General features: G+C 35.3%; 3 protein-coding genes across 13 annotated transcripts; 2 read left to right on the top strand and 1 right to left on the bottom strand.

Annotated features, from left to right (window-relative positions):
- The first annotated feature begins 6,931 nt into the window (after window positions 1-6,931).
- Window positions 6,932-8,416, top strand: LOC132698531 (uncharacterized). Its single transcript, XM_060664664.1, has 2 exons — window positions 6,932-8,195; window positions 8,304-8,416. Exons 1-2 carry the CDS (start codon window positions 7,319-7,321, stop codon window positions 8,321-8,323), a joined length of 897 nt encoding a protein of 298 aa, XP_060520647.1. The 5' UTR covers window positions 6,932-7,318; the 3' UTR covers window positions 8,324-8,416.
- LOC132698529 (uncharacterized protein K02A2.6-like) lies at window positions 7,835-11,430 on the top strand. 9 transcript variants are annotated; one of them, XM_060664657.1, is made up of 3 exons: window positions 7,835-8,524; window positions 8,580-9,877; window positions 9,929-11,430. In XM_060664657.1, the coding sequence occupies exons 2-3, from the start codon at window positions 9,874-9,876 to the stop codon at window positions 11,188-11,190; spliced, it is 1,266 nt and encodes a 421-aa protein (XP_060520640.1). In that variant the 5' UTR covers window positions 7,835-8,524; window positions 8,580-9,873; the 3' UTR covers window positions 11,191-11,430. The 9 variants fall into 9 exon arrangements, with proteins under 9 accessions (XP_060520640.1, XP_060520638.1, XP_060520637.1 ...); XM_060664655.1 differs by having other exon boundaries at window positions 7,835-8,563; window positions 8,636-9,877; XM_060664654.1 differs by having other exon boundaries at window positions 7,835-8,563; window positions 8,610-9,877.
- Window positions 11,431-15,427: 3,997 nt separating this feature from the next.
- LOC132698492 (cap-specific mRNA (nucleoside-2'-O-)-methyltransferase 1-like) lies at window positions 15,428-20,833 on the bottom strand. Of its 3 annotated transcripts, none has more exons than XR_009618379.1 (11): window positions 20,407-20,829; window positions 20,042-20,356; window positions 19,829-19,990; window positions 19,478-19,777; window positions 19,245-19,428; window positions 18,954-19,188; window positions 18,710-18,900; window positions 18,253-18,375; window positions 17,767-18,171; window positions 17,427-17,717; window positions 15,428-16,590 (listed from the first exon to the last, which is right to left on the bottom strand). XR_009618379.1 is itself a non-coding variant. In XM_060664595.1 (11 exons), exons 1-11 carry the CDS (start codon window positions 20,527-20,529, stop codon window positions 17,632-17,634), a joined length of 2,073 nt encoding a protein of 690 aa, XP_060520578.1. In that variant the 5' UTR covers window positions 20,530-20,833; the 3' UTR covers window positions 15,428-17,631. The 3 variants fall into 3 exon arrangements, 2 of the variants coding, with proteins under 2 accessions (XP_060520578.1, XP_060520576.1); XM_060664595.1 differs by having other exon boundaries at window positions 15,428-17,717; window positions 20,407-20,450; window positions 20,502-20,833; XM_060664593.1 differs by having other exon boundaries at window positions 15,428-17,717.
- Between the last annotated feature and the right edge of the window lie 4,335 nt (window positions 20,834-25,168).

The raw sequence follows: 25,168 nt of genomic DNA, 5'->3' as shown, positions 1-25,168 counted from the left end.
ATAAGAAGAAGGTTCGTGCTGTAGAGTGCGAAGGTACCAGTCAAAGTTCAGACAGCTCCGAAGACTCAGAAGAGCAGATAGTGTCTCAAATAACCAAAGGTGAAGATCAGAAAGCAAACGTCATCGGCCAGGTATACTTAGACAAGCAGGACAGATGGTACGTAGACATTTTAGTAGATAGAGAGTATAAAATCCCATTCTTTGTGGACACCGGAGCTGATGTAAACTGCTTGCCATTTGAAATGCTTCCGAGAAGGTGTTTTAACAGAATTACACCGTGCTATCCTATTGGGGCAGCAGACCACCACAAGTTAAATACAGTTGGTCGAATCAAGATGGATTTGACATATGCTGGAATTACAAAAAAGGAAACTATCTACGTAGTGTGTAAGTTAAGACAACCTATTCTAGGCAGAAACGCAATCATTCGGTTTAAAGTGTTGAATTTTCCTACTAAAAATGTTTGCTTTATAACTGATTATGTTAGTTTAGATACTAATATTAAGAAAAGTGCAGAAAATGTGTCTAGGTTAAGTTTAGATTCAATAGGAAAAGAGTTCCCAGGAATTTTTAGCGATATAGGGGAATTCAAAAATGAAATATCAATTGAAATTATACCTGACGCTAAGCCGTTTGTTCAATCAGTACCTCGAACCTTTCCATTAGCTTTGCTTCCTAAGCTGAGAGTAGAATTAGACAGATTATTGAAATTAGGCATAATTGAACCAATTGAGACTCCAACTAGGTGGGTAAGTCCGATAGTTTGCGTAGACAAAGGAGATGCAGTTCGCCTATGCTGTGATTATACCAAGTTAAATGAAAATGTACTTCAATATCATTTTCCACTCCCGAAGGTTGAACATACTCTGGCACAGCTAAATGGATCTATTTATTTCTCAAAATTGGATACCACAAGTGGGTTCTATCAAATTAAACTTGACAAAACAAGTCAGCTTTTAACTACTTTTATTACACCATATGGTAGGTTTTTCTTTAAACGACTTCCTTTCGGCATATCGTGTGCACCCGAATATTTCATGATAAATTTTTGCAAAATATTGACTGGGATAGAGGGGGTAGTTTTCCATATGGATGATATTTTGATACACGCTAACTGTATTAAAAAACATGACGAAATATTACATAAAGTTCTGTCAAAACTACATAAAGAAGGAATTACTTTAAACCCAACAAAATGTGTTACAGCGAAAACAACAGTAAAATATCTAGGTCATGTGATTTCCGAGAAGGGTATTTCAGTGGACCCTGACCGTGTAAAAGCAATACGCGAATTTCCTATTCCACAGAATAAGATAGAACTAATGCGACTATTTGGAATGATTAATTATACGGCTAAATATATTCATAATAAGTCAGAGCTCTTGGAACCACTAACTTCTTTACTCAAAAAAGATCACGAATTTATGTGGGGTGCTGTGCAACAAAAAGCATTCGACACAGTTAAGTTTATTTATAAAAGTCCTCCCAATTTAGCTTTTTTTTACGCAAATAACACCATAATTATTAGTGCTGACGCGAGCTCATACGGATTAGGTTGTTGTCTTTTACAGGAAACGCCTGACAAAACACGAGAAATTGTAGCTTTTGGATCAAGAACGTTAAGTCGAGCAGAAACAAGGTACGCTCAAATCGAAAAAGAAGCTCTCACGTTAACCTGGGCGGCGGAATATTTTGCAGATTATATTTCGGGTATTAGAAATTTAATTTTTGAAACAGATCATAAGCCATTGCTACAGATTCTACAAACCAAAAATTTAGATTCGTTGACTCCGCGACTGCAGAGATTTAGAATGCGTCTAATGAGATACAAGTATACAGTTATTTATACTCCGGGTAAAAATCTCGTAATACCAGACACTCTAAGTCGCGGCCCTATTCCAAATTCAAACTTAAAAAACGAACTAGAGATAGAAGTAGACACTTTCGTTAGAGCAGTTAAAAGGAATCTACCGATAAAAAACTATTTTCTAAATTTAATAAAACAAGAACAAGAAATTGATTTTGTCTGTAGAAAACTTAAGGAATATTCTATTACCTCTTGGCCGGACAAATCAAAATTACCGATTGAAATTTTACCGTATTATGAGCATAGGTATGACATATCATATTGTGAAAATTTGTTATTAAAAGGTAAACGAATAGTAATCCCGAGCAGCTTACAATTAAAAGTTCTCGAGTTTATTCACACCGGTCATTTGGGTATTGTTAAATGCCGTGAACGTGCTAAAATGAGCGTTTGGTGGATAGGTCTATCAACACAGATCGAAAATCTCTTAAAAAATTGTCCAAATTGTGTTGAACACCGACATAACATAAAAGAAACATTTTATAAAGATAAAACTGTAAGTAGACCATGGCAGAAAATCGCGGTCGATTTTTATAAAATCGAAAAATGGTATATGATAGTTGTAGATTATTATTCCCGGTTCTTTGAATTCTTTGAGCTAAGTAGTTTAACTGAGGACGCTATTATTCCAAAAATGAAAGAGCTGTTTTCCAGATATGGTATTCCTGAAGTTGTAAGATCCGATAACGGTAGCCAATTTTCTAAAAAATTTAAAGATTTTTCCTATAAATACGATTTTACACACATTACTTGTAGTCCCAATTTTTCTCAAAGCAATGGGGCGGTGAGAGGGCTGTTCAAACGGCAAAGCGTTTGATTAAAAAGAATAGAAATGATGACATATTTCTAGCATTATTAGCTTACAGGACAAGTCCTTTAGAACATGGGTTCTCACCCTGTGAACTTCTTATGAACCGAAAATTGCGGTCAACACTTCCCATCTTGTCGAGCAAATTAGATGAACCGTTACGTCCTCAATCGCATTTTTTGCAAAAAGAAAAGTCTTTAAAACACAGATCACAGAGGAATTATAATAAACGACACAATGCTAAAGATATGGACACACTCAAAGTGGGCGACTCAGTGTGGGTGGTCGATATTCGCAAATATGGCAAAGTTATCGAGATTTATGGTGAACCGCGTTCTTATGTAGTCGAAACTGACTTTGGTCAATACCGCCGAAATCGTTGGCACCTAATCTTAGCACCCTATTATTTACCACACACCCAAACTGGATTGCCACAAAATTTGTTGGATACTAATCTAAGTAGTGCGTCATTTTCGTCGTGGCAATATCGCGAATCTAATCCAAGTGTGTCAAAAGAAACTAACGGAAATCCAAGTATGGAAGGGGGTGCTCTTCCTCAGAGTGATTCAAGTGAAGTTCGCTACCTAAAGACTGAAGTTACGCAAGATATTACAGTGCATAAAACTGCGACACCGGCTGGGCCAAAGCGTGACGTTAAAAGGCCTGCATATTTATCCGACTATGTTTAAGTTATTTGTCTGCGAACCCCAGTTTTGTTATAAAAAGGGGGATGTGCCATCAGGCAACCGATGCAGCCAGGGAGATTCCATGGTTCGCGCGGGACGCTGTTCTATGGTAGCCATACTAGTGGAAAGTGTTAAAAACGTATATTCGGCGTATGTTATTTTAAAATGTTATAGACAATAACACGACACATACCAAAACGATTTAACACATTTTTTAGATATTCTTTTTGTTCTAATTCAGTAAGTCCCTCATTTAGTCTCTGTTTAACTTCTATACCTAAGTAATTTGAAATAACTCCTAAATCTTTCAAATGAAAATTTTCATTTAAAACTAGCTTTAATCTATCTATCGCTGTCATCTGTACATAATATTAAAAGATCATCAACATATAACAATACAAATGATTTGTTGTTTTTATTCAATTTAAAGTATAAACAATAATCATTCTGTGATCGGTCAAAACCTTGATTTCGCATGAAAGAGTCAAATTTTTTGTCCCAACATTTTGGAGATTTTTTTAGACCATACAGTGACTTATTTAGCCTACATACTGTATTACTATTACTTTTATTTTTACCTGGTAACACCATGAATACCTGCTCTTCTATCTCCATACAAAAAGGCACTTCTCACATCCATTTGGTGTATTGGTCTACCCATCTTGCTGCTCACTACCAGTAAGATGCGGAAAGTTGTTAACTTTGCTACCGGAGCATATATGTCATACAACTCAGGATCACTTCTTTGTTGAAAACCGCGCGCAACAAGTCTTGCTTTATATTCTCGGTCACCTTTTTTTTTATACACCCACTTACTATCTATGACGTTCTCATTCACGGGCCAAGGCACTTCAGTCCACATATTGTTTTCACAAAGCACTGCCAATTCTTTTTCCATCGTATTCTTCCATTTTTCACTATCTGTACTGGTTATGGCTTCTTCGAAGATCATAGGTTCTTATGTTTCGGTGTAGAAGGTCACATCATAGTCTCTCATCCAATCTGGTCTTCTAACTTTTCTCTTTTCCAACTGTTCATTCTCTTTTCCTTCTTCTGCATTCTCTTTGTCTATTTCAAATTCTGATTCTTGTATTGGTTTATCTTCACTGTTTATGTCTGTGTCCAAATCTAACAAAACTACGTTAACTTCATTTTTCTTCTCTTTTCGGTCAGCCTCCTCACTATACGGTATAAACACTACATCTCTGTGGATTTCTAATTCCCCTCTTTGTGGAAATAAAATTCGATACCCTTTAGTTGTCTGTCCATATCCTATCAAAATTCCAAGTTTGCTCTTTGAATCCAATTTCTTTCTTTTGTTTTTAATTATGTGCACTGCTACTTTGGAACCAAATTCATGAAACATATTCATGTCGCATTTTTTGTCAAACCAAAGCTCATAAGGTGTTTTGTTCGGAATGGAACTACATCCAATTCTATTTAACACAAAAACTGAAGTGTTAATAGCTTCTGCCCACAGATTTTTGTCCAAACGTTTGCTATGCAATAACGTTCTAGCGGCTTCTACACGGATCTATCCTCTTGGGAGTCTACGTTGGACAAATTCAGAAACGACCCCAGAAATTCAATTTAATGGCCTCAGCATCTCTAAACCCCCATCTTGAGACGCGTTAACGATCCGAATCGAGTTCCGTCGAGTAATTATGTCACTTTTTTTTTTCATTAAAAAATAATTGAAAGAGATGTACCTACCATACTTTAGGAACCCCTACTCCCCTTTGGAGGTGATGAAATAAGTTTTGGCATAAAATATAAGTTTCTCATATTACTTGATATAATAAGTACAAGCCTTGCCTCGTTTTTTTAAAGGAGGTTCAAAGCGGTGCGAGGTGAGCTTTCATATATGAAACAGACCAGTCATGGGGACACGAGATATGAAATGTTTAAGCGTAGTCGTCGCCACATTGCTGCCAACGCAGCATATATAAGGAATCACGAACCATTCTGGTAAAATTTTGAAAAAACATATTTATGGCAATATAGAATCTCTCTTTTTTTTATCAGGAATATTGAGACGTAGACCAGTATCTTTTTAAGTCGGCATGTGGGGTAAAGAAGATGCAGAAACTTCAGTCGGGTACCATCGGTAGCGTAGGCTATTGATATATTTCCACCACTACATATGTTGGATTAAAATTTCCCATTTGATGGTTTGACTGACTATGAGAAAACTTGGAGGTAAGTTCTTACGGAATTCTATGGAAATATGTTTAGGAACATATTTGTGCATTACTCTGTCTTTCTCTCAGTTTCACATAAACTTTGCACGTATTATAGAAAAGTCACCTATTTTTTTTTGTTAATAGTGTTGAAAGTAGTAGGTGGTAGCTGAATTCGTAGGCCCAAAGGGTGTCTGTTTTGAACATAATTCACAAAATAGGCACCTAGTAGAGTCTCGAAAATTTCCATTTTTGGTGCTAAATTGGTTACTCCAGTAAGTTCCAACTGTTCTAATTTTTTAAAATAATTTATGATGTTAGTGAGTGAGTTAGTTATATGTTACTTAAATTTTCTGCGTATTAAACCTTACTTAACAATACGCTATTCGTTATCGCAGGTAGAATTAATGACACTGACTAACCTGATTTTGTCCAAGGATGCGTAGTACGATAGTTTGTACTGTGATGTTTGGTATTTTGGTGGTGAGCTCTCATTTATTAAACTGGGAAAAGTTTCGATATCTTCAAATCGTAAACACGTATCATTAGAATTATATTTTTAAAATATTGATTAGGACATGTACTGAATAACTAAATGCTCTAGCAAAAATATTCACATACATTGGGGAAAACGTATAACTTTATATTAGAGAAAATTTACTATTTTTAGAGGATGGTTTTTCAAAAAGGTGGGGATTTAGTTAAAGAACAGATATATACCAAAGAGAGTAGTTAGAATTAAAAAATCGATGTTTTAATGTCATAGCGAAAGATGAATTATTATTAAAAATAATACTTGCATTAATTGTTGTCACCATTTGTGAAAAATATGGAAAATATCCTCTAGGTTCGCATACCTTTTTTTTTATTTTTTTAAGATGGCTAACAAAATACACAGACAGAAAAGTTCAGATACTGTTCGTTAATGTAGCGCATAGAAAAAAAATTAGAAAAGAGAACGTTTCGTGTATGGCATACGTAGTTAGTACGGAATATTAATCTGAAGGCTGCAAGACAGTGAAAGAATGATGCGCTTAAGTGTGGTTCAGAGAGGTTATTTGGGCTGTAGAAGTTTTTCTTTGAACGGGGTTCAAATAGCGTCTCCTAGAGTGTTAGCAGAGAAGAGTATTACAGTATTTAGTGTAAGTGTCCAGATTTCAATGTTGTTGAGATTGCCATAGAAACACACTTTCATGTAGTAGTAGCAGGAGCTTTAAAGTATATGACTTTTTAGTTAAGATGCCTTTCGAGTTTACTTCATTTGTTGATCGGAGATTAAAGGGTAGATACAGATAAGTTACGAAAAAAAAAGTATGTACACTATCCTCAAGGATCAGCAATAAATAAAAGAAATTGATGAAATAGTAAAGTTGACTGCGATATCTTAAAATCATCAATAAGATAGATAAATTAATTTTGAAAATATTAAATAATAAAAACAAATAATAAAATAGCAAAGAAAACCAAAATCATCAATAAGATAGATGTGGTGTATTTGGCAACACCGCGGGGCGACCAAAAAGTTAGTCTCAGCCGGTGTGTCCAAGAGGCAACAACGTTTTCACGTGCGGTACCGTGGTCAAATAAAGAACCTTTATTTTTGTGATATTAAAGTGGAAGTAATTAACTTTACTGTTTTCTTTCGAAAACCCAGTCCGCCGACATATCATTTTGGCGACGAGGATGGGATACCACGAGTATTCGCGCTAAAGTCTATGAAGAAACGTGTTACTTTTCCCGGTACGTAAGCGCGACACGCCAGCCGAAAAAAGTTAACATGGCGTCCTTCGGAAACATTGAACATTTCAACGTTAACGATTCGAAAAGCTGGGACTCTTACAAGGAACGCCTCGACTTTTACTTGACCGCTAACGACATAACGGACGCGGGAAAGAAAAAGGCCGTATTTCTGAGCATCTGCGGACCGGCGACCTACGATATAATTCGATCGCTCATAGCACCAATGAAGGTAACGAAAAAGACTTACGAGGAAATAATCAAGGCCTTGTCTGATCATTTCGCACCTCGTACGTCAGAGATCGTTTCCCGATTCAAGTTTTATCAGCGGGACCAGCACCCCGAGGAATCCATTTCCGTCTACATCAAAGAGCTACGCCGGTTGGCCGAAAGTTGTGAATTCGATAACCTTGAGATTATGTTGCGTGATAGACTCGTATGCGGCGTGCGCGATGACGGGCTCCAACGACGACTTCTAGCGGAAGAAAACATTACCTTCAAAAAAGCGCATGATATGTGCCTTGCTTACGAGGTGGCAGCACGCAGCCTTGCAATCATCAAGGAAGGCGGCGGACAATCAGCTGATGTGCATGACGTAAACGCACGCGAAAAGGTAAACAAAGATCCCTCGAAGCTGAAAACAAGCGTTTCGCGAGTTTCCAAAAGGTGTTTTCGCTGCGAAGAAAAGCACTCCCCAGACTCGTGTGTTTACAAAAACGCAAAGTGCAAATTTTGCTGGAAAATAGGACACGTAGAACATGCATGTTTCTCAAAGAAAAAACATTCAAAACAAAAACTAAAAGTGAACCAACAATCTAGTGAAAGCAGTTTCGAAAACGTGCCACAAAACGAGAACAGTTCGGAAGACCAGGTGTACCATTTTTCGCTTTACAGTGTGAAATCGGACAGCATCACTGGTAAATAGCTGGTAGACGTCCTCCTGAATAAGAAACCGATAAGAATGGAAATCGATTCGGCGCCGGACATTCCATAATAGGCAAATCAAACTTTCAAAAACTTTTCAGGGACAATTCTCCAAAGGTGAAACCATGTAATTTCGACAATTGGCGAGTGTTACGTGAACGTACAACGGGGACAAAAAAGTGCTACACTTCCACTTATTGTTACTGAAGGCAACCGAGCAAGTCTGCTTGGAAGAAACTGGTTTGGAAGACTAGGTTTAACTATTACAGGAATAAATCAGATAAGCGATTCGAACCCAGACTTTGTCAAGGAATACCCGGAAGTATTCGAGTCAACTCTAGGGAAATTCAAAGGGCCTCCCGTAAGTTTTTCCTTAGATCCGAACATAAATCCTATTGTTCTCAAAGTCCGAAAGGTACCGTTCGATTTAAAGGACAAGATTGATCGTGAATTGGATAGACTTGTCGATCAAGGTGTGCTGGAGCCAGTGACTCATCCAAAACGGGCCACTCCCATTGTTGTTGTCGCCCAGGACAATGGTGACGGAAGTACCATAAACTAGGCGTTACGTACAGACCCCTATCCAGTTCCGTCTGTTCAAAATATATTAGCAGCTCTAGCAGGTGGTAAAATATTCGCAAAACTAGACATGGCTCAAGCTTACCTGTGTAGTGTAGATCAAGAAGCTGCAGACGCACAGACCATTATCAAGGACCTTTTAGGAGCAAACGCTTACAATTTGGTGTCTCCATGGCACCCCAAATTTTCCGTTTCGTGGACATGAGACTCACCGGAATCCCAGGAGTTCTTCCATATTACGACGACATTCTCATAGTTGGACATTCCGAAACAGATTTGGACCGTAAAGTGCGTGAAGTACTTACCCGTTTTCGAGAAGATGGACTTAATCTACGCCGTGATAAATGCATTTTTCACACGAAATCTATAGAATTTTTAGGTTTTAGTATTAGTGCAGAGGGAATTCGACCGACCAAAGAGAAGGTGAAAGCAATTGTTAACGCGCCTGCGCCAACCAACAAAAGGGAATTGCAAGCTTTCCTCGGTTTGATAAATTTCTACCATGTTTTTCTTAAAGACAAAGCAACGATTACTAATCCATTGCATAATCTGCTACATAAAGACGTCTCGGCATGCAGAACATGAAAAAGCGTTCAACTTACTAAAGAATATCCTAATTTCAGAGCCCATACTAGGACATTATGACGAACATAAACAACTCTACCATAGTCGCACATTATCCTCAACAGAAAGGAATTTCTCACAGCTGGACAAAGAAGCTCTCGCCATCATTGTAGGAGTTAAGAAGTTCCACGATTACCTATATGGACGAAAATTCTGCATCCGAACAGGCCATAAACCTCTCCTAGGTATTTTTTAGCCCGAGGAAGGGAATCCCAGAAATCCTTTCTCCGAGATTGTTAAGATGGACTCTGATGCTCACAGCATATGACTACGATCTACACCATGTTCCAGGCTCAAGAATTGGCAACGCCGACGCGCTTAGTCGTTTACCCCAGAAATTAAACACTCCAGAACCACCGAATGCACCCGCGATGTTTTGATGTTTGAGAACATCCCGGAAAGAGTGGTCGATGCTAAGCGTATCGCCAGTGAAACAGCCAAGGCTCCAATTCTATCCAAAGTTTTACAATGGGTATGGAAAGGTTGGCCGATGGAAAGATCTAAATTCCCTGACGAATTTCAGCCTTTCTTTCAACGACAGAACGTTGTTACCAAAATTGTTTGCTTTGGGGAACCAGGGTCATAACACCTCCAGGAGGGAGGAAAAGTGTGATCGATCTTCTTCATTCTGGACACCCAGGCATGGTAAAAATGAAGGCTCTTGCTCGCTCATACGTTTGGTGGCCAAACCTTGACCGTGACATTGAAAATAAAATTAAAACTTGCTCCGAGTGCCAGGAAGCACGAAATATGCCTAGAAAAGCTCCGGTACATCCATGGGAATGGTCTCGTGCACCCTGGACACGACTTCACGTGGACTTTGCAGGCCCCATGAATGGTAAATCATTTTTAATTGTAATTGATTCATTCTCTAAATGGCTGGAAGTTCGTTTGGTCACGAACACGTGCAGCAACTATCAAAGTCATGAGGGAAATTTTGCAACACATGGCATTCCATATGTTATTGTCTCCGACAATGGTACAGCTTTTACATCCGAAGAATTTCAACAATTCCTCAAAACAAACCAGATTCGTCAAGCTTTGGTCGCTCCCTACCATCCAAGTAGTAATGGACAATCAGAACGTATGGTGCAAAATGTAAAAAATGCACTCAAGAGAATGGGGAACGAGAAGGTCCAGTTAGCTTTGTCAAGATACCTACTAACTCAGCACATTACACCCCACAGCGTAACAGGTCGATCTCCAGCAGAAGTCTGGATGGGACGAAAGTTAGCGACGCTTTTAGACCGTATGCAACTAGATTTCACCAAAGAAATGTCAGCCAAGCAAGAAGACAAATACTCTTCTAATGAAACCTCTCGATCTTTCCAAGAGAATGATCCGGTGTTTGTAAGGTCTTACGCTCCCGGTCAAAGGTGGTTACCGTCAACGGTAATAGAATCAACGGGACCGCTCAGCTACAAGGTGAAAACTCCCGATGGTAAAATCACACGTAGACATACCGATCAAATTCGTCCGCGTACACTCACCGAAGAGACCGTACCTGTCTCAGACAGTCAGAACTACGACGTTTCGCGATTCGCGGAATCCTCAGAGATTCTTCCAAGGGTCGTTATCCCTTCACTCCCGGCCGGCCAGAACAAGGCGCCCTCCACGATATTTGGAGGATTACACAACCTAGAGGAAAATCTAGGGGGGAGGAGTGTGGTGTATTTGGCAACACCGCGGGCCGACCAAAAAGTTAGTCTCAGCCGGTGTGTCCAAGAGGCAACAACGTTTTCACGTGCAGTACCGTGGTCAAATAAAGAACCTTTATTTTTGTGATATTAAAGTGGAAGTAATTAACTTTACTGTTTTCTTTCGAAAACCCAGTCCGCCCACATATCAATAGATAAATTTATTTTGTAAATATTAAATAATAAAAATAAAATTAAAATAGCAAAGAAAACCTACCAGGGCCACATACACATAATATTTTCGAAATATGAACTTTTCCCAGATGAATAGTCAAATATTTCACGATACCTTAAAACAGAAGCATGCGGTAATATGCATGAAGTTAACGCACAGTAGATGGCTTAGTAAATTAAAAAAAAGTATATGGTTTCTAATATCTTACTTTATTAATGAAAATTGCAACCATGTTTTTGTTTTGCAGATATTATTGGTGGTGTCAGGCAGCTTCCAGTTCCGAAAAAAGAAATCCAATACTTTTCGTGTTCATTTCCCTTGTCCTTGTGTGCAATAGTAAAAAGTACAGTTTGTACCCGCGAGGGTAACATTCGCAGAACTTTATGTTTTTAAAATAAATGTTTTGGTCAATATTCACTAGGTGGGTTACCTTATTAAAGAAAATCTTATTCCAAGAGGGGACACTAGTTTACATTCGAACCGCTAGAGAGTGCAGATGGTGACGCCATTGCTTTTCTTACGGGTGGGAAAATATCTGGGCTCTGATTGGTTTCGCCGCCAACACAAACTAGAGAGAGATTGATTAAACCCTTGCTTATCCAATGGGGGGCAGTTTGAAATTCTTATTTAAAAAAACACTAGCTACTATTAATATTTTTTTACAAAATTGTCTGTTAATAAATTAGTAACCTTTTTGAAAAAAAAAAAAAACAGAAAAAAGATAAGTTGTTAGAAAGTATTCTTCACGTTGAAGGATACATGCTTCAGCTCTTTTCCTTATATTGCCACGCACTCTTTAAAGTCCTTCAGCTCTTCCGCAGTGTTAACTGGGGCGCGATGAACCAGACTTTTAAGATGCCCGCATAGAAAAAGGTTCAAACTATTTAAATCTGCGGGCCTAGGGGGCCATGTTTGAGGTCCGCTGCGACCTACTCATCGGCTAGTAAATGTGCGATTTCAATATTCTTTTACTGCAATACTAAAGTGAGCAGGCGTGCCGTTATGCATGACGAACCACATTTTGTTCCTATTTAAATATAATAATGGTAAATATGGTACTGGGCAATGTTGGCAAATTCTCTTCTAAAAAACGGCGATAATTATAGCCATTTAGCCTTTCTTGCAGGAAAAAGGGTCCAATTAAGTAGTTTCCAACAATTTCAGCCCAAATATTTGCCGAAAATTGTTCTTGATGTTTAAATTCTACAACTGCATAAAATAATAACCAACCAATTAATAACTAACCAAAACTATTCTCTGTGTGCTGTCATATTAACGATATTGTTATAACCATGCATAGAAGAGATTTTTATTTTTTTAAGCGAAAAAATTAAGAAATTAAATTGCTTTAGAAATGATTGTAAGAATAATTTTTATTGTCAGAGAAATCAATGGCTTACCATCAATCACTGCCAAAATAGACAGGTGAAATTCTGTAAGCCCGCCACTGTATTAAAAAAAAAATGGGGTACACTAATTAATGGCTTGTACTGAGGTGGCTTTTACTTGATGAAAATCTATTTATCAAAATAAATAAGAAATAAAAGTTCAAATTTTCACGAAATTATATATTTTTACATGACAATTGTTTCGACAACACCGTGCCTTTATCAAATGTAATATTCCCAAACTACCTGCTACTATATATACCGAAAAATGACCATAAAACCTTAATTAATGTTGTGAGAATTTAAGTTCAATAAAGGAGAGGTTATTAAATCTAATTGATAATTAGGCAATACATTTCATTGTCTCATTTTGTTAATCTCCATGGCTTCCAATAAATCTAATTTTCTATTTTTTGTGGCTGTATGTAAAACACCAAAATTGTCGTCAAAAATGTATTTTTCTGCGTTCAAGTGTGTAGCATAATTAGAATCTAGACTATTGTTTTTAAACGCTGTTTTATGTTCGTTAATGGGTTTTCTGAAGGATCTACCTGTTTGTCCTATATATATTTTAGGATAAGATCCGCATTTCAACCTGTAGATACCTGATTTTTGAGATTTTGGACATTTCGTTTTATTGTTTTTTAAAAATTTTCCTATTGCGTTGTTAGTTCTGAAAGCTATTTTTAAACCACATTTTGACAAATGTTTTGAAACTTTTTCACTGGGTTCTCCTATGTATGTTTACTGTTGTCTGGTTTTGTTTTTTATTTATAATTTTATCTATAATGGACGGATTGTAGCCGTTGTTCAGTGCTATTGTAAAAGTGCTTGTTGTAATTTTCTGTTGAGAGTGGCGCATTAAGAAGTCTGTGTATAAAAGAGTTAAATGCAGCCATTTTGTGTGTATAAGGGTTATTTGAGCTGTTATCTATGACTGTGCCCGTGTGTGAAGGTTTATGATAAATGGAAAAATCTAACTTGTTTTGCGTTTTCGTAATAGTTAAGTCAAAAAAATTAATAGAGTTATCCTGTTCAATCAAGATGGTGAAATTTATACGATTATGTAATGAGTTAATGTAATTCAATTTTCTGTCCATTCCAACAAAGCAAGCAAAGACATCTTGCATGTATCTATACCACCATAGAAAACTTTTACTTAAAGGATGTTCTAGTAAGATATTTTACAAATTATCCATAAAAATCTTGGCTAACAAAGGACTAAGTGGGTTTCCCATAATCAAACCTTAGAGATGTAAATCTATCCATTAAATTCAAAATAATTTTGGTATACAGATACTATTAAGCAATCTAATACATCTTGTTTCACCAATGGGTTAACTTGTTTCGAAGTTAGGGTGAAATCTACTAAATCTATCTACAGGAAAATAAAAGACAATGGTGTTGCGTTAGAAGGGATTTTGATATCTTTAATTTTGTTGATTAATTCAAAAGAATGTTTTATTGCAAATTTTGGTTTAAAATCTGTGTGGAACTTTAAAATATTTACTAATTTTGCTGAGAGTTTAACTGCTGGAGCTGTTACATAAGACACGACTGGTCTAATGGGCATATCTTGTTTATGTAGTTTAATTAAAGAATATAATTTCGGACGTTGTGGACTCATAATTGTTAAAAAATATTGGTGTTTGTCACTAAATAGTGTGGAGTTAGTAATTACTACCTTGACTTGTCTTTGATATAACTCGGTAGGATCGTGTTTGATACATTGGAAAAGTTTTGGTTTTAAGAAAATTGTTGGTTTTTGACATATATTCTGGGAGATCGATAGCTATGACTATACCAGAACTTTTCCAATGTATCACAAACTATCCTAAAGAGTTATATCAAAGACCATTATGAATCCACAACCGCCGAAATTATATTCTTTAGTTAAATTACATAAACAAGATAAGCCCATTAGATTAGTTGTGTCTTATGTAACTGCTTCAGCAGTTAAAATCTCAACAACATTAGTAAATATTTTCACACAGATTTTAAACCAAAATTTGCAATAAAAAATTCTTTTGAATTAATCAACAAAATTAAAGATATCAAAATCCCTTCTAACGCAACACTAGTGTCTTTTGATGTACAAAACTTATTTCCCAGTATTCCACCTATGGATGCGATAGATTTAGTAGATTTCACCCTAACTCCGAAACAAGATTTATTAGATTACTTAATAGTATCTTTAGACCAAATTTTCTTTGAATTTAATGGGCAGATTTACATCTCTAAGGTTTGATTATGAGAAACCCACTTAGTTTTTTGTTAGCCGAGATTTTTATGGATAATTTGAAAAATATCATGCTGGAACATCCTTTAAGTAAAAGTTTTCTGTGGTGGTATAGATACGTGCATGATGTCTTTGCTTGCTTTGTTGGAATGGACAGACAATTGAATTCTTTTTTAAATTACATTAACTCATTACATAACCGTATAAAATTCACTATCGAGATTGAACAGGATAACTCTATTAATTTTTTAGACTTAACTATTACGAAAACGCAAAACAAATTAGATTTTTCCATTTATCATAAATCTTCACACACGGACACAGCCATATATAACAGCTCAAATCACCGCTATACACACACAAAATGGCTGCATTTCACTCTTTTATACACAGACTTCTTAATACACCACTCTCAACAGAAAATTACAACAAAGAACTTAATATCATTAAACAAATTGCACTGAACAACGGCTACAATCCGTCTATTATAGATAAAATTAATAAATAAAAAACAAATCCAGACAACAGTAAACTCTATTTATACGAAACCTAATACAGAACACGAACAATTTAAAACAATTACATACATAGGAAAACCTAGTGAAAAAGTTTCAAAACATTTGTCAAAATGTGGTTTAAAAATAGCTTTCAGAACTAACAACACAATAGGAAAATTAAAAAAAAAAAACAATAAAAAGAAATGTCCAAAATCTCAAAAATCAGGTGTCTACAGGTTGAAATGCGGATCTTGTCCTAAAATTTATATTGGACAAAGAGGTAGATCCTTCAAGAAACGCATTAACGAACATAAAAAAGTGTTTAAAAACAATAGTCTAAATTCTAATTATGCTACACACTTAAACACAGAAAAACAAATTTTTGACGACAATTTTGATATTTTACATACAGCCACAAAAAGTAGAAAATTAAATTTATTGGAAGCCATGGAGATTAACAAAATGAGACATTCAAATATATTGCTTAACGATCAATTAGATTTAAATACCTCTGTTTTATTGAACTTAAATTCCCACAACTTTAATTAAGGTTTTATAGTCATTTTTCGGTATATATAGTCTCAGGTAGTTTGGAAATATTACATTTGATAAAGACACGGTGTTGTCGAAACAATTGTCATGTAAAAATATATAATTTCGTGAAAATCTGAACTTTTAGTTCTTATTTATTTTGATAAATAATGGGTCCTGATCTACGTGCGTGTCAAATTTCATTAAAATATCTAAAATGGTATTATAGATATTAAAAAAAATTATTTTATTTTTGAAAACTTTACCATCCTGTATCTGAAAAGTTTAGGAAATGTGTTCATATGAAGTTTTCTTTTTAATATGAACCCAAAAATTGCCCCCATAATTATTGACATTCAATTAGAAAACACGCTGTATATAGATGAATATTTCGAAAATAAACCTTTTCGTGTTATTTAATTGCCGCTGAGAACAGATGAACAATTTCGCCCCTTATCGGTTCTTTGTTGTTGCGAAGTGATTCTCAAAACAGAATGAAACCGACTGACTTCACCCTCGCAACCGGACTGCTCACTGCAGGAATTTCAACGAATTCTGAACTCCCGAAGCAGATCAGCGTCCCGACGTTAAGCCTTTCAGCCATAGGACTTGGTTGTGAGCCTCCGCAGCAAAGGTTTATCGCATTGTCTTGATTGTTCTGCAAGTGATTGCTAAATGACCATTATTTAATATCTGACGCTTCCAAACGTGGTTTGAAATGCAATAGGGCTAGGTTAAGTATTCACCAATCGGAAAGTGATAGTATTTCCGAAGATTTTAATAAATCATCAACGCCTATTCCAGAGGATATAGTAGACTTGTTAGATAATGTATTAGTTATAAAAACGAAATGGAAAACCTTTGATTCCGTACTTCACTTTTACCTACATTTTCCGGAAATAGAGGTCATTTGGAGAGCTTTATTTTGTTTATAGATGGATTTTGTTCGTTGTATTTTAATAATAACGAAGATCAAAGAAAAGTAGTTTTGGCCGCAGTAAAATCGAAATTAGTCGACGGCTAGGCCCGATTTTACCACTTGGGCTTCAATTCAGCCTTCAACTGCATATTAAATATGACAGTAAAAAAGATCCTAAAAAAAGTTTTTGGCGTTTATTGGAAACAACTATGTTTTCGACAGTCATTTTCAAACTTGAGTTTTTTCAACAATTTTAATGGCATTAGTAACTTGCACCACTCTAAAAATATAAACACAAAGATGTTCTCCGAATATGAGCTGGTTAGAGTAATTAAACCTAAATTCACAATGGGTCCAGATTTAATTCCAGCATTAGTTAAACATGACTGTAGTTTTGATCTGAATCATAGTTATCAAAATAATTGGCATTGTTACTCTAAGATTTCGCTAGAGAGCATTCTGGTCCATAAGATATGATAAATAAATGCTACCCTGATTGAAACACGCTTGGAAAGAGGTTTGCGGTTACCCTACATAGGATCACTTCCAGTTTTTAAGACTTCATGCATACTTACGAGCCCAAACAAACTTGTAGCTGACATTTTTTAGTTGATAGACTGATATTTTTTTGTGGTTGTCAATAAACTTTTAGATGACCCAATTAATGAAAATGTTTTCCTGAAATTTCCAAATTATTTTTTATTGAGTTTGTTTCAGATGTCTCCATTAGGACACGAACGAAAACTTAATAAACATAAAAAATTTATTAGCACCAAAAGATTATCTTGCCATCTTTGCCCTTAAGTATTTGAATGTTGAATCTTCGTCTGATATTTCTATCAGGTACACAGATTCCAATGAAAACTCTGAAACACAACCTATCAGTCAGGTCAAACTTTTCCTGGGATCACTTACTTTGTTTCGCATTAATTAACATGATTGATTTAATGTGGTATCCTTCTGATAGATTTCCGTAACCCAGCACAGAGAGCCGATTGTCGGATGGCAAATATTTCAACTCTCGAAATTCCTTGTGTAGAATCTTCACCGACTTCCCAGCTTGTGACCCTTTGTTGACAGATTTACAATATATATCTATCAGCTCATGCCTTTCATGAAACCCGGATTCTTGCAATTTGTCGTTTCCCAAAAACAGGGCGTCAATCACATGCAAACTTAACTTTTCCGTTTGCTTATCATGCATTTCCACCTGCTCAGTAACTTGGTCCCCATATATCAACGTTCCCGGAGTCAGTAAAATGTTCGGAATGTATTTCCAATTACGGTCCACAAATTTGTAGACGTTTGAACGATTATCACCTGTAAAATTTAATATATTAGAAAATAATAAAATAAAATTTCCAAAAACATTAACAACAAATATATAGTAGGGCAGTTTACCTAGGAAAAAGGTAGTACTGTTCTGGCTTCCAGTTAAGCAATAGTACCAATCGTTCACATTTTGAACAACAGCTACCAATAATTCCTCTTGAAATGTGCACGTTGGAGTTTTCATTAAAAAGCCTGTAAAATTAATTAGCTAATTAATATAACATTTTCAGAAAAACCAGTTGGGCAACCTATTGTAACAGTATCTACTCTTAAATTTTGTCTCAAAAGTTGCCAAATTTAAATTATCTACCCAAAAAAAAGGCAAAAAAGAAATAAAATAATAAATAATAAAATAAAGTTTAGTATAAACCCAACCAACCTTTCAAAATCTGATACTTTTTTTATGAGAAACTGTATGAGGATTGTAATTGTTCTTTTTGAGTTTTGAAAATCAATTAATTAAATTTAACTTTTGGGACAATGTGAATATGGGTTATCAATACTAAATTATGTTTTAGAATTTTACCGAAAGGAATGTCATGCTTGGAGAAAAATTTACGGATTGTAAACTTAGGTTGAGGCTTTTTAGGATTATCTGGAATTTTCCAGTACTCCAAGCATTGGCTCCTCAGCTCTGACTGCCTATCATCCATTAATCTTGGGTTCCGGCAAAAGCAAGCTAACTTTTTCAGTGCTCTTATTTGATTCAACGCAATTCTAGAAAATAATATGTCTGTTATGATCTTTAAGAATAATCTAAATAATTTTACTCATTGTTGCTAGTCATGATATATTTAAAAAAAATTGAATCTCTTTGCAGCACTTTAAGAGGTACTAGCTGCAAAACATTGTAATTTTTATCATCTCTCATCTCCCATAGCCGATTTACAATTTTCCATAGGTACTCCCGCACACAACTTGTGCATGAACTCTCTCTAAATCTTTTGCATATAAGGTATCTTTCAGAATTGGCGGGTCTCGAAGATTTTGGTTTCAAAATGGTAACTAAAATATTTAGGTGTTTGAAAAAATGTATTCATTCTTACTCTATTAGAACATACCTTTTTCAAAGCATAAATGGATTAGGTACAAGAGTCCGACGCTAAAGAGGGTGAAAACATCAAAAAGTTTAGTTACAAAATGTCCATTTGGCTTTAAAACTTTTAGAGCCACCATACATTGGCATATGTAAATATTCCTAGATAAAATTTCTTGCATAGCTTCATTTCCATCAACAGAAAAACCCTTTAAAAAAATTTTTAAAGCAAAATTCATGGCAATTAAATGATTTTACCCCATCTGCCATGATAAAATGTACACCTCCACCACTCTCTTCCCTAACTCTTTCTGCAAAGTCAGTAATATTCTCTGGATTGCAGACATCACCATCTCCACTCTTTCCATACAATGCTTGGAACGTGGCAGAACTGGCGCAATTTGACTCTCTTATTCTAAAATCATTATCACATTTTAATGTCAATCCAAAACCTTTATAAAGCCAATTCTTTCTCCATAGTACATATTCTGTAAAACCTCCTGGTCCGGCACAGATATCTGCAAAGTATATTGGTCCTTTTTCATCCTGAAAATCAATCTAAAAGAACTATATTTAAAAATACAATAATTTATACAATAGCATTCATACACTTTTCTCAATGCGGGTAAACATAAAATTGGTTGCAGCATCAATGTTAGCCATTTTTAATGCTGCTCGATTCATAAAAAACACTGATTTAATAGTTTCAAAAGGGTTTGACTTGGCCCTAGCTCTAGAGAGCTCTAGTAAATCTAACTGATCAAATATGGTCTAAAAATGAAAAGAAAAAATGATACATGGAAAGCAATTCTGTCTACTTACTTTAGCTTCAAAAACATCAGCCAATATTTGTGCATTACAGAAGGTACTATCAATACTGTGGTTGCTTTTACCATCTTTTAACCAGCTGTTCAAAGTGTTCTCATGCAAACTTTTATTTTCAGACTCAAGCCAAAGCAAGTTTTCCTGAACCTCTACATCATCTTCGCTAAAATCCCAAGTCTCCTCCGAAAAATCTAAGTCGTTTATTACATGACCAAAACCACGTCTACCCAAATTAGGGATCAGGTCTATAGCTTGTGTAATTCCCTGTTTGTTTTTGCCCAATCCAGATCCATATATGTAACCCATTTTTTGCTAAATTGTTTAAACAATTATTAACATATAAACTTAAGGCATTGACATACCATAATGCGCAAGGCGTTGGACGACTCATTTTTGCTTGTGGTGCCTTTAACACAATTAACAAAAATTTCAATAAAATATATTATTAAATGCTTACCTTCCTTCCATGAAGTTAGAGTCGCCATTAAAAAGAATAATTTAAAGGATTCTTAATATTTACTAGCTCAAAAAGTTTTTTGCACTGTTATCACGAATTATACAGCCCAACAAATTTTATGCAAAAACATAATGTACTAGTAAAAATATATATATAGATTTTTTTAGGTTAGGAGGGTATGTTTTTTATCACTTCTATTGGAGATATATGGACTGAATCATTCGGCCAAAATGTCTCTTCTTGTTTTGCTTTAATTCGGTCCGCTGCCAGTCAAAATCTCGAGAGACGCTTTCCTGGGTCAGTGCGGGTAGGTTTTCGTGGTTAACTAACTGGGTATTACTTTTTAGTTCTGATTCTCAGCACCTACTTCTCCTCGGTTTATCAAACCCTGGATTAGACTAAAGTTGCTTGGGCTTAATGTCTTGGCGGTTCCATTTTATCTTTGGTGAAAAACAATCAGCGGACTGCAACATAACCTGAATTTTTCTATTTTTTGTTTCTAGCGACGACCGGTTTAATTGCTTTTTTATGATTTAGTTATTAGTTTTGGGGCCCAATCTTCGAGCTTTATGTCTTGTCTTCTTTTATTCTTTCATGAGTGATAAGTGTAGTTATGAAAAGAAGCGAGATTATTAAAGGAAAGAACTTCCTCAAATCAGAGAAAATATTAATAAAACTTTGCAATAAGTATAAACACATTATACAGTGCAAAAGATCAGATATGAACTTTTTAAAGCATAAAGAGACAGCTTGGAATCAAGTAAGCGGACAGTTCAATGCTGCATTTGTTGGAAGTGTGCTAAGTTTTTATCAAAATAATTATTTCAGATAGATTCAGATAAATAGATTGAAGTTTGAATTTTGAAAAAATCACAACTTAAGAATTACGGTACCTAGAAAAATAGGTTTTTCACACTTTCAATTTGTAACAAAACTGGTTATTATTTCAAAGTTTCTCAGAAAAGTCAGTTTTGGAATGTGAGAAAAAAATTTAAAATGGTATTTTCTAGTCAGAATAGCACATAATTTTATGGACGGCTGTACTCAACGCCATTCCGCTTGTTTTAATTAAAATTTGGCAATTCATATTAATAACAAATGATTTTAGGCGAGAACAAGTAGGCAACTTAGTGAATGAATATTGACCAAAACATTTATTTTAAAAACATAAAGTTCTGCGAATGTTACCCTCGCGGGTACTAACTGTACTTTTTGCTATTGCGCACAAGGACAGGGGGAAATAAACACGAAAGGTATTGGATTTATTTTTTCGGAACTGGAAGCTGGCTCTCACCACCAATAATATCTGCAAAACAAAAACATGGTTAAAATTTTCATTAATAAAGTAGGATATTAGAAACCATATACATTTTTTTTAATTTACTAGGCCATCTACCGTGCGTTAACTTCATAAATATTTCCGCATTCTTCTGTTTTAAGGTACCCTGAAATATTTGACTATTTATCTGGGAAAAGTTCCTATTTCGAACATATGTGTATTTGGCCGTGGTTAAAAATATGGACATTAAGGTTTTCTTTGCCATTTTAATTTTATTTTTATCATTCAATATTTACAAAATTAATTTAGATAAATAGATTAAATAGATATCTTATTGATGATTTTGGTTTTCTTTGCTATTTTTTTATTATTTAATATTTTCAAAATTAATTTATCTATCTTATTGATGATTTTAAAATTTCTCAGTTAACCTTACTATTTCATCAATTTGTTTTATTTATTGCTGATCCTTGAGGATAGTGTATATACTTTTTTTTTCGTAACTTATCTGTATCTACACTCTAATCTCCTATCAACCCATGAAGCAAACTCGAAAGGCATCTTAACTAAAAAGTCGTATACTTTAAAGCTGCTGCTACTACTACATGAAAGTGTGTTTCTGTGACAATCTCGACAACAATGAAATCTGAACGCTCATGCTAAATACTGTAATACCCTTCTCTGCTAACGCTCTAGGAGACGCTATTTGAACCCCGTTCAAAGAAAAACTTTCTACAGACCAAATAGCCTCTCTGAACCACACTTAGCGCAACACTCCTTCACTGTTTTGCAACATTCAGACTAATATTCCGTACGAACTACGTATTCCATACACGAATCGTTCTCTTTTCTAATTTTTTATGCGCTACATTAACGAACAGTATCTGAACTTTTCTGTCTGTGTATTTTGTTAGCCACATTAAAAAATAATTTACCAATTTACTTAAATACTTGATTTTGTAAAAAGGTATGCGAACCTAGCGGATATTTTCCATACTTTTCACAAATGGTGACCACAATTAATGCAACTATTATTTTTAATAATAATTCATCTTTCGCTATGACACGAAAACATCGATTTTTTAATTCTAATATTTATTATAGTGCCTCCCTTTAGTCTATATCTGTTCTTTAACTAAATCTGCACCTTTTGAAAAACCAACCTTTAAAATTATTTAATTTTCTCTAATATAAATTTGTACGTTTTCCGCAATGTGTATGAATATTAAGTTAGTGCAGTACATGTCCTAATCAATATTTTAAAAATATAATTCTAATGAAATGTGTTTACGATTTGAAGACATCGAAACTTTCCCCAGTTTTATAAATGATAGCACACTACCAAACTACCCCCCCCTCCCCAACCGGACAAAAACAGGTTAGTCAGTGGCATTAATTCTACCTGCGATAACGAATAGCGTATTGTTAAGTAAGGTTTAATACGCAGAAAATTTAAGTAACAAATAATTGAAATGAAACTCACTAACATCATAAAGTATTTTAAAAAATCAGAACAGTTGGAACTTACTGGAGTAACCAATTTGGCACCAAAAATGGAAATTTTCGAGACTTTACTAGGTGCCTACAATAAATTTTATTATTATTTGTAATTCACTGACACAACGATTTTCTAGTTCTGAATTTGATCACGGTATATGACCATAGTTTACACCCACTCTAAAAACCATCCAGTCTAAGCAATGAGAGTTATTGAACGTCCATTTTGTGTATTATGTTCAAAACAGACACCCTCTGGGAGGCGATATTCGAAAGTCCACCCATATTACTAACATTGGACTATGAATTCAGCTACCACTTACTACTTTCAATACTATTAACACAAAAAAGTAGGTGACATTCCTATAATAAGTGCAAAGTTTATGTGAAACTGACTGGAGGACAGAGTATATATGTTCCTAAACATATTTCCATAGCGTTCTGTAAGAGGTTACCTTCAAGTTTTCTTATTTAGTCAGTCAACACCATCAAATAGGAAATTACAATCCAATCAAGGGAAGACTTTTCAGTGGAAACATATGTAGTGGTGGAAATATATCAGTCGCCTACGTTGCCGATGGTACCCGACTGGAGCTTCTGCGTCTTCTTTACCCCAAATTCCGACTTAAAAAGATACTGGTCTACGTCTCAATATCCCTGTAAAAAAAGAGGTTCTACATTTTCATAAATATGTGTTTTCAAAATTTTACCTGAATGGTTCGGGATTCCTTATATATGCGGTTTTGGAAGCAATGTGGCGACAAGTACGATCAAACTTTCCATATCTCGTGTCCCCATCGACTGGTCTGTTTCATATATGAAAGCTCACCTCGCACCGCTTTAAACCTCCTTAAGAATAACGAGGCAAGTCTTGTACTTATCGTATCAAGTAAAATGAGAAACTTACATTTTATGCCAAAACTTGTTTTTCATTTTCCACTTCATAATTACAAGATTTTGGCTCTTATTTCATCACCTCTAAATGGGAGTAGGGGCTCCTAAAGTATGGTAGGTACATCTCCTTCAATTTTCTTATGAAAAACGTGACATACTTACTCCACTTAACTCGATCCGGATAGTTAACGCGTCTCAAGATGGGGGTTTAAAGAGCTGAGGCCATTAAATTGATTTACTAATTCCTGTACATCCTGAAACCCCTTATTTCCAAAATAAAAAATTGTTAACTGTTGACACAAAAAAAAAACTATTTTCTCGCCAATTATATTTCTGGGGTCGTTTTCAGAATTGGTCCAACGTAGACTCCCAAGAAGATAGGTCCGCAATTTCGAAAAATTTTTATGTCTCGCAGCTATGCATTTGTACACGAAGCAGGGCCGGATTAACAGCAATTATATTCTTGTCAGTAAACACACAACCGCCGATTGAATTCTTGGATTCTGTTTTACTAGTTGGCATGGTCTGTCAAATATTTTACTTAAAAAATTGTCTATTTTAATACAAATAATATACCTTTTCTTTATCCTTCTTATCCTTTATCAAGTTGAACAAGGGCACGTCTGTCCGTTTCGAAAAGCGCGGCCTATGTATCTTCCAAAATGATCCAAATCTTTAACCTTTAGGGGTTCGACAAATACAATATCCATTCAACCAGGCCTTACGCGAGGACAGTTTCGAAAATTGTTGATTTAAACGGAGCAGGTTCGGATTGTCAGCAAATACACAACTCGCCGATTCAATTCTGAGATGTTGTTTCACGAGTCACCATGATCTGTCGAATATTTTAATTTAAAAGAAATCTATTATTTAGCAACAATATACCTCTTTAAAAATAATTTCGTCTTTTTCAAGTTCAACAGGACACGTGTGTTCTCTTCGAAAGGTTTCGTAGGTTTGTCGAATTCTCCAAAATTCGTTAAACCTTCAGATATTT

Source organism: Cylas formicarius, unplaced genomic scaffold (assembly GCF_029955315.1).
Source record: "Cylas formicarius isolate icCylForm1 unplaced genomic scaffold, icCylForm1.1 PGA_scaffold_2__14_contigs__length_35257938, whole genome shotgun sequence".
In the NCBI taxonomy this organism is placed as follows: Eukaryota; Metazoa; Arthropoda; class Insecta; order Coleoptera; family Brentidae; genus Cylas; species Cylas formicarius.
This window is presented reverse-complemented; position numbering and strand designations above follow the sequence as displayed.

Bases quoted from the DNA above. Each gene is read 5' to 3' on its own strand.
- LOC132698492 (XM_060664593.1), bottom strand. From the start codon at position 20,529: ATGGCGACTCTAACTTCATGGAAGGAAGGTAAGCATTTAATAATATAT. The intron at 19,429-19,477 runs GTAAAATCATTT...ATTTTTTTAAAG, and splicing joins ATTTTATCATGGCAGATGGG to GGTTTTTCTGTTGATGGAAA. The intron at 19,189-19,244 runs GTATGTTCTAAT...TAAATATTTTAG, and splicing joins CCATTTATGCTTTGAAAAAG to TTACCATTTTGAAACCAAAA.
- LOC132698531 (XM_060664664.1), top strand. From the start codon at position 7,319: ATGGCGTCCTTCGGAAACATTGAACATTTCAACGTTAACGATTCGAAA. The intron at 8,196-8,303 runs GTAAATAGCTGG...AAAACTTTTCAG, and splicing joins GAAATCGGACAGCATCACTG to GGACAATTCTCCAAAGGTGA.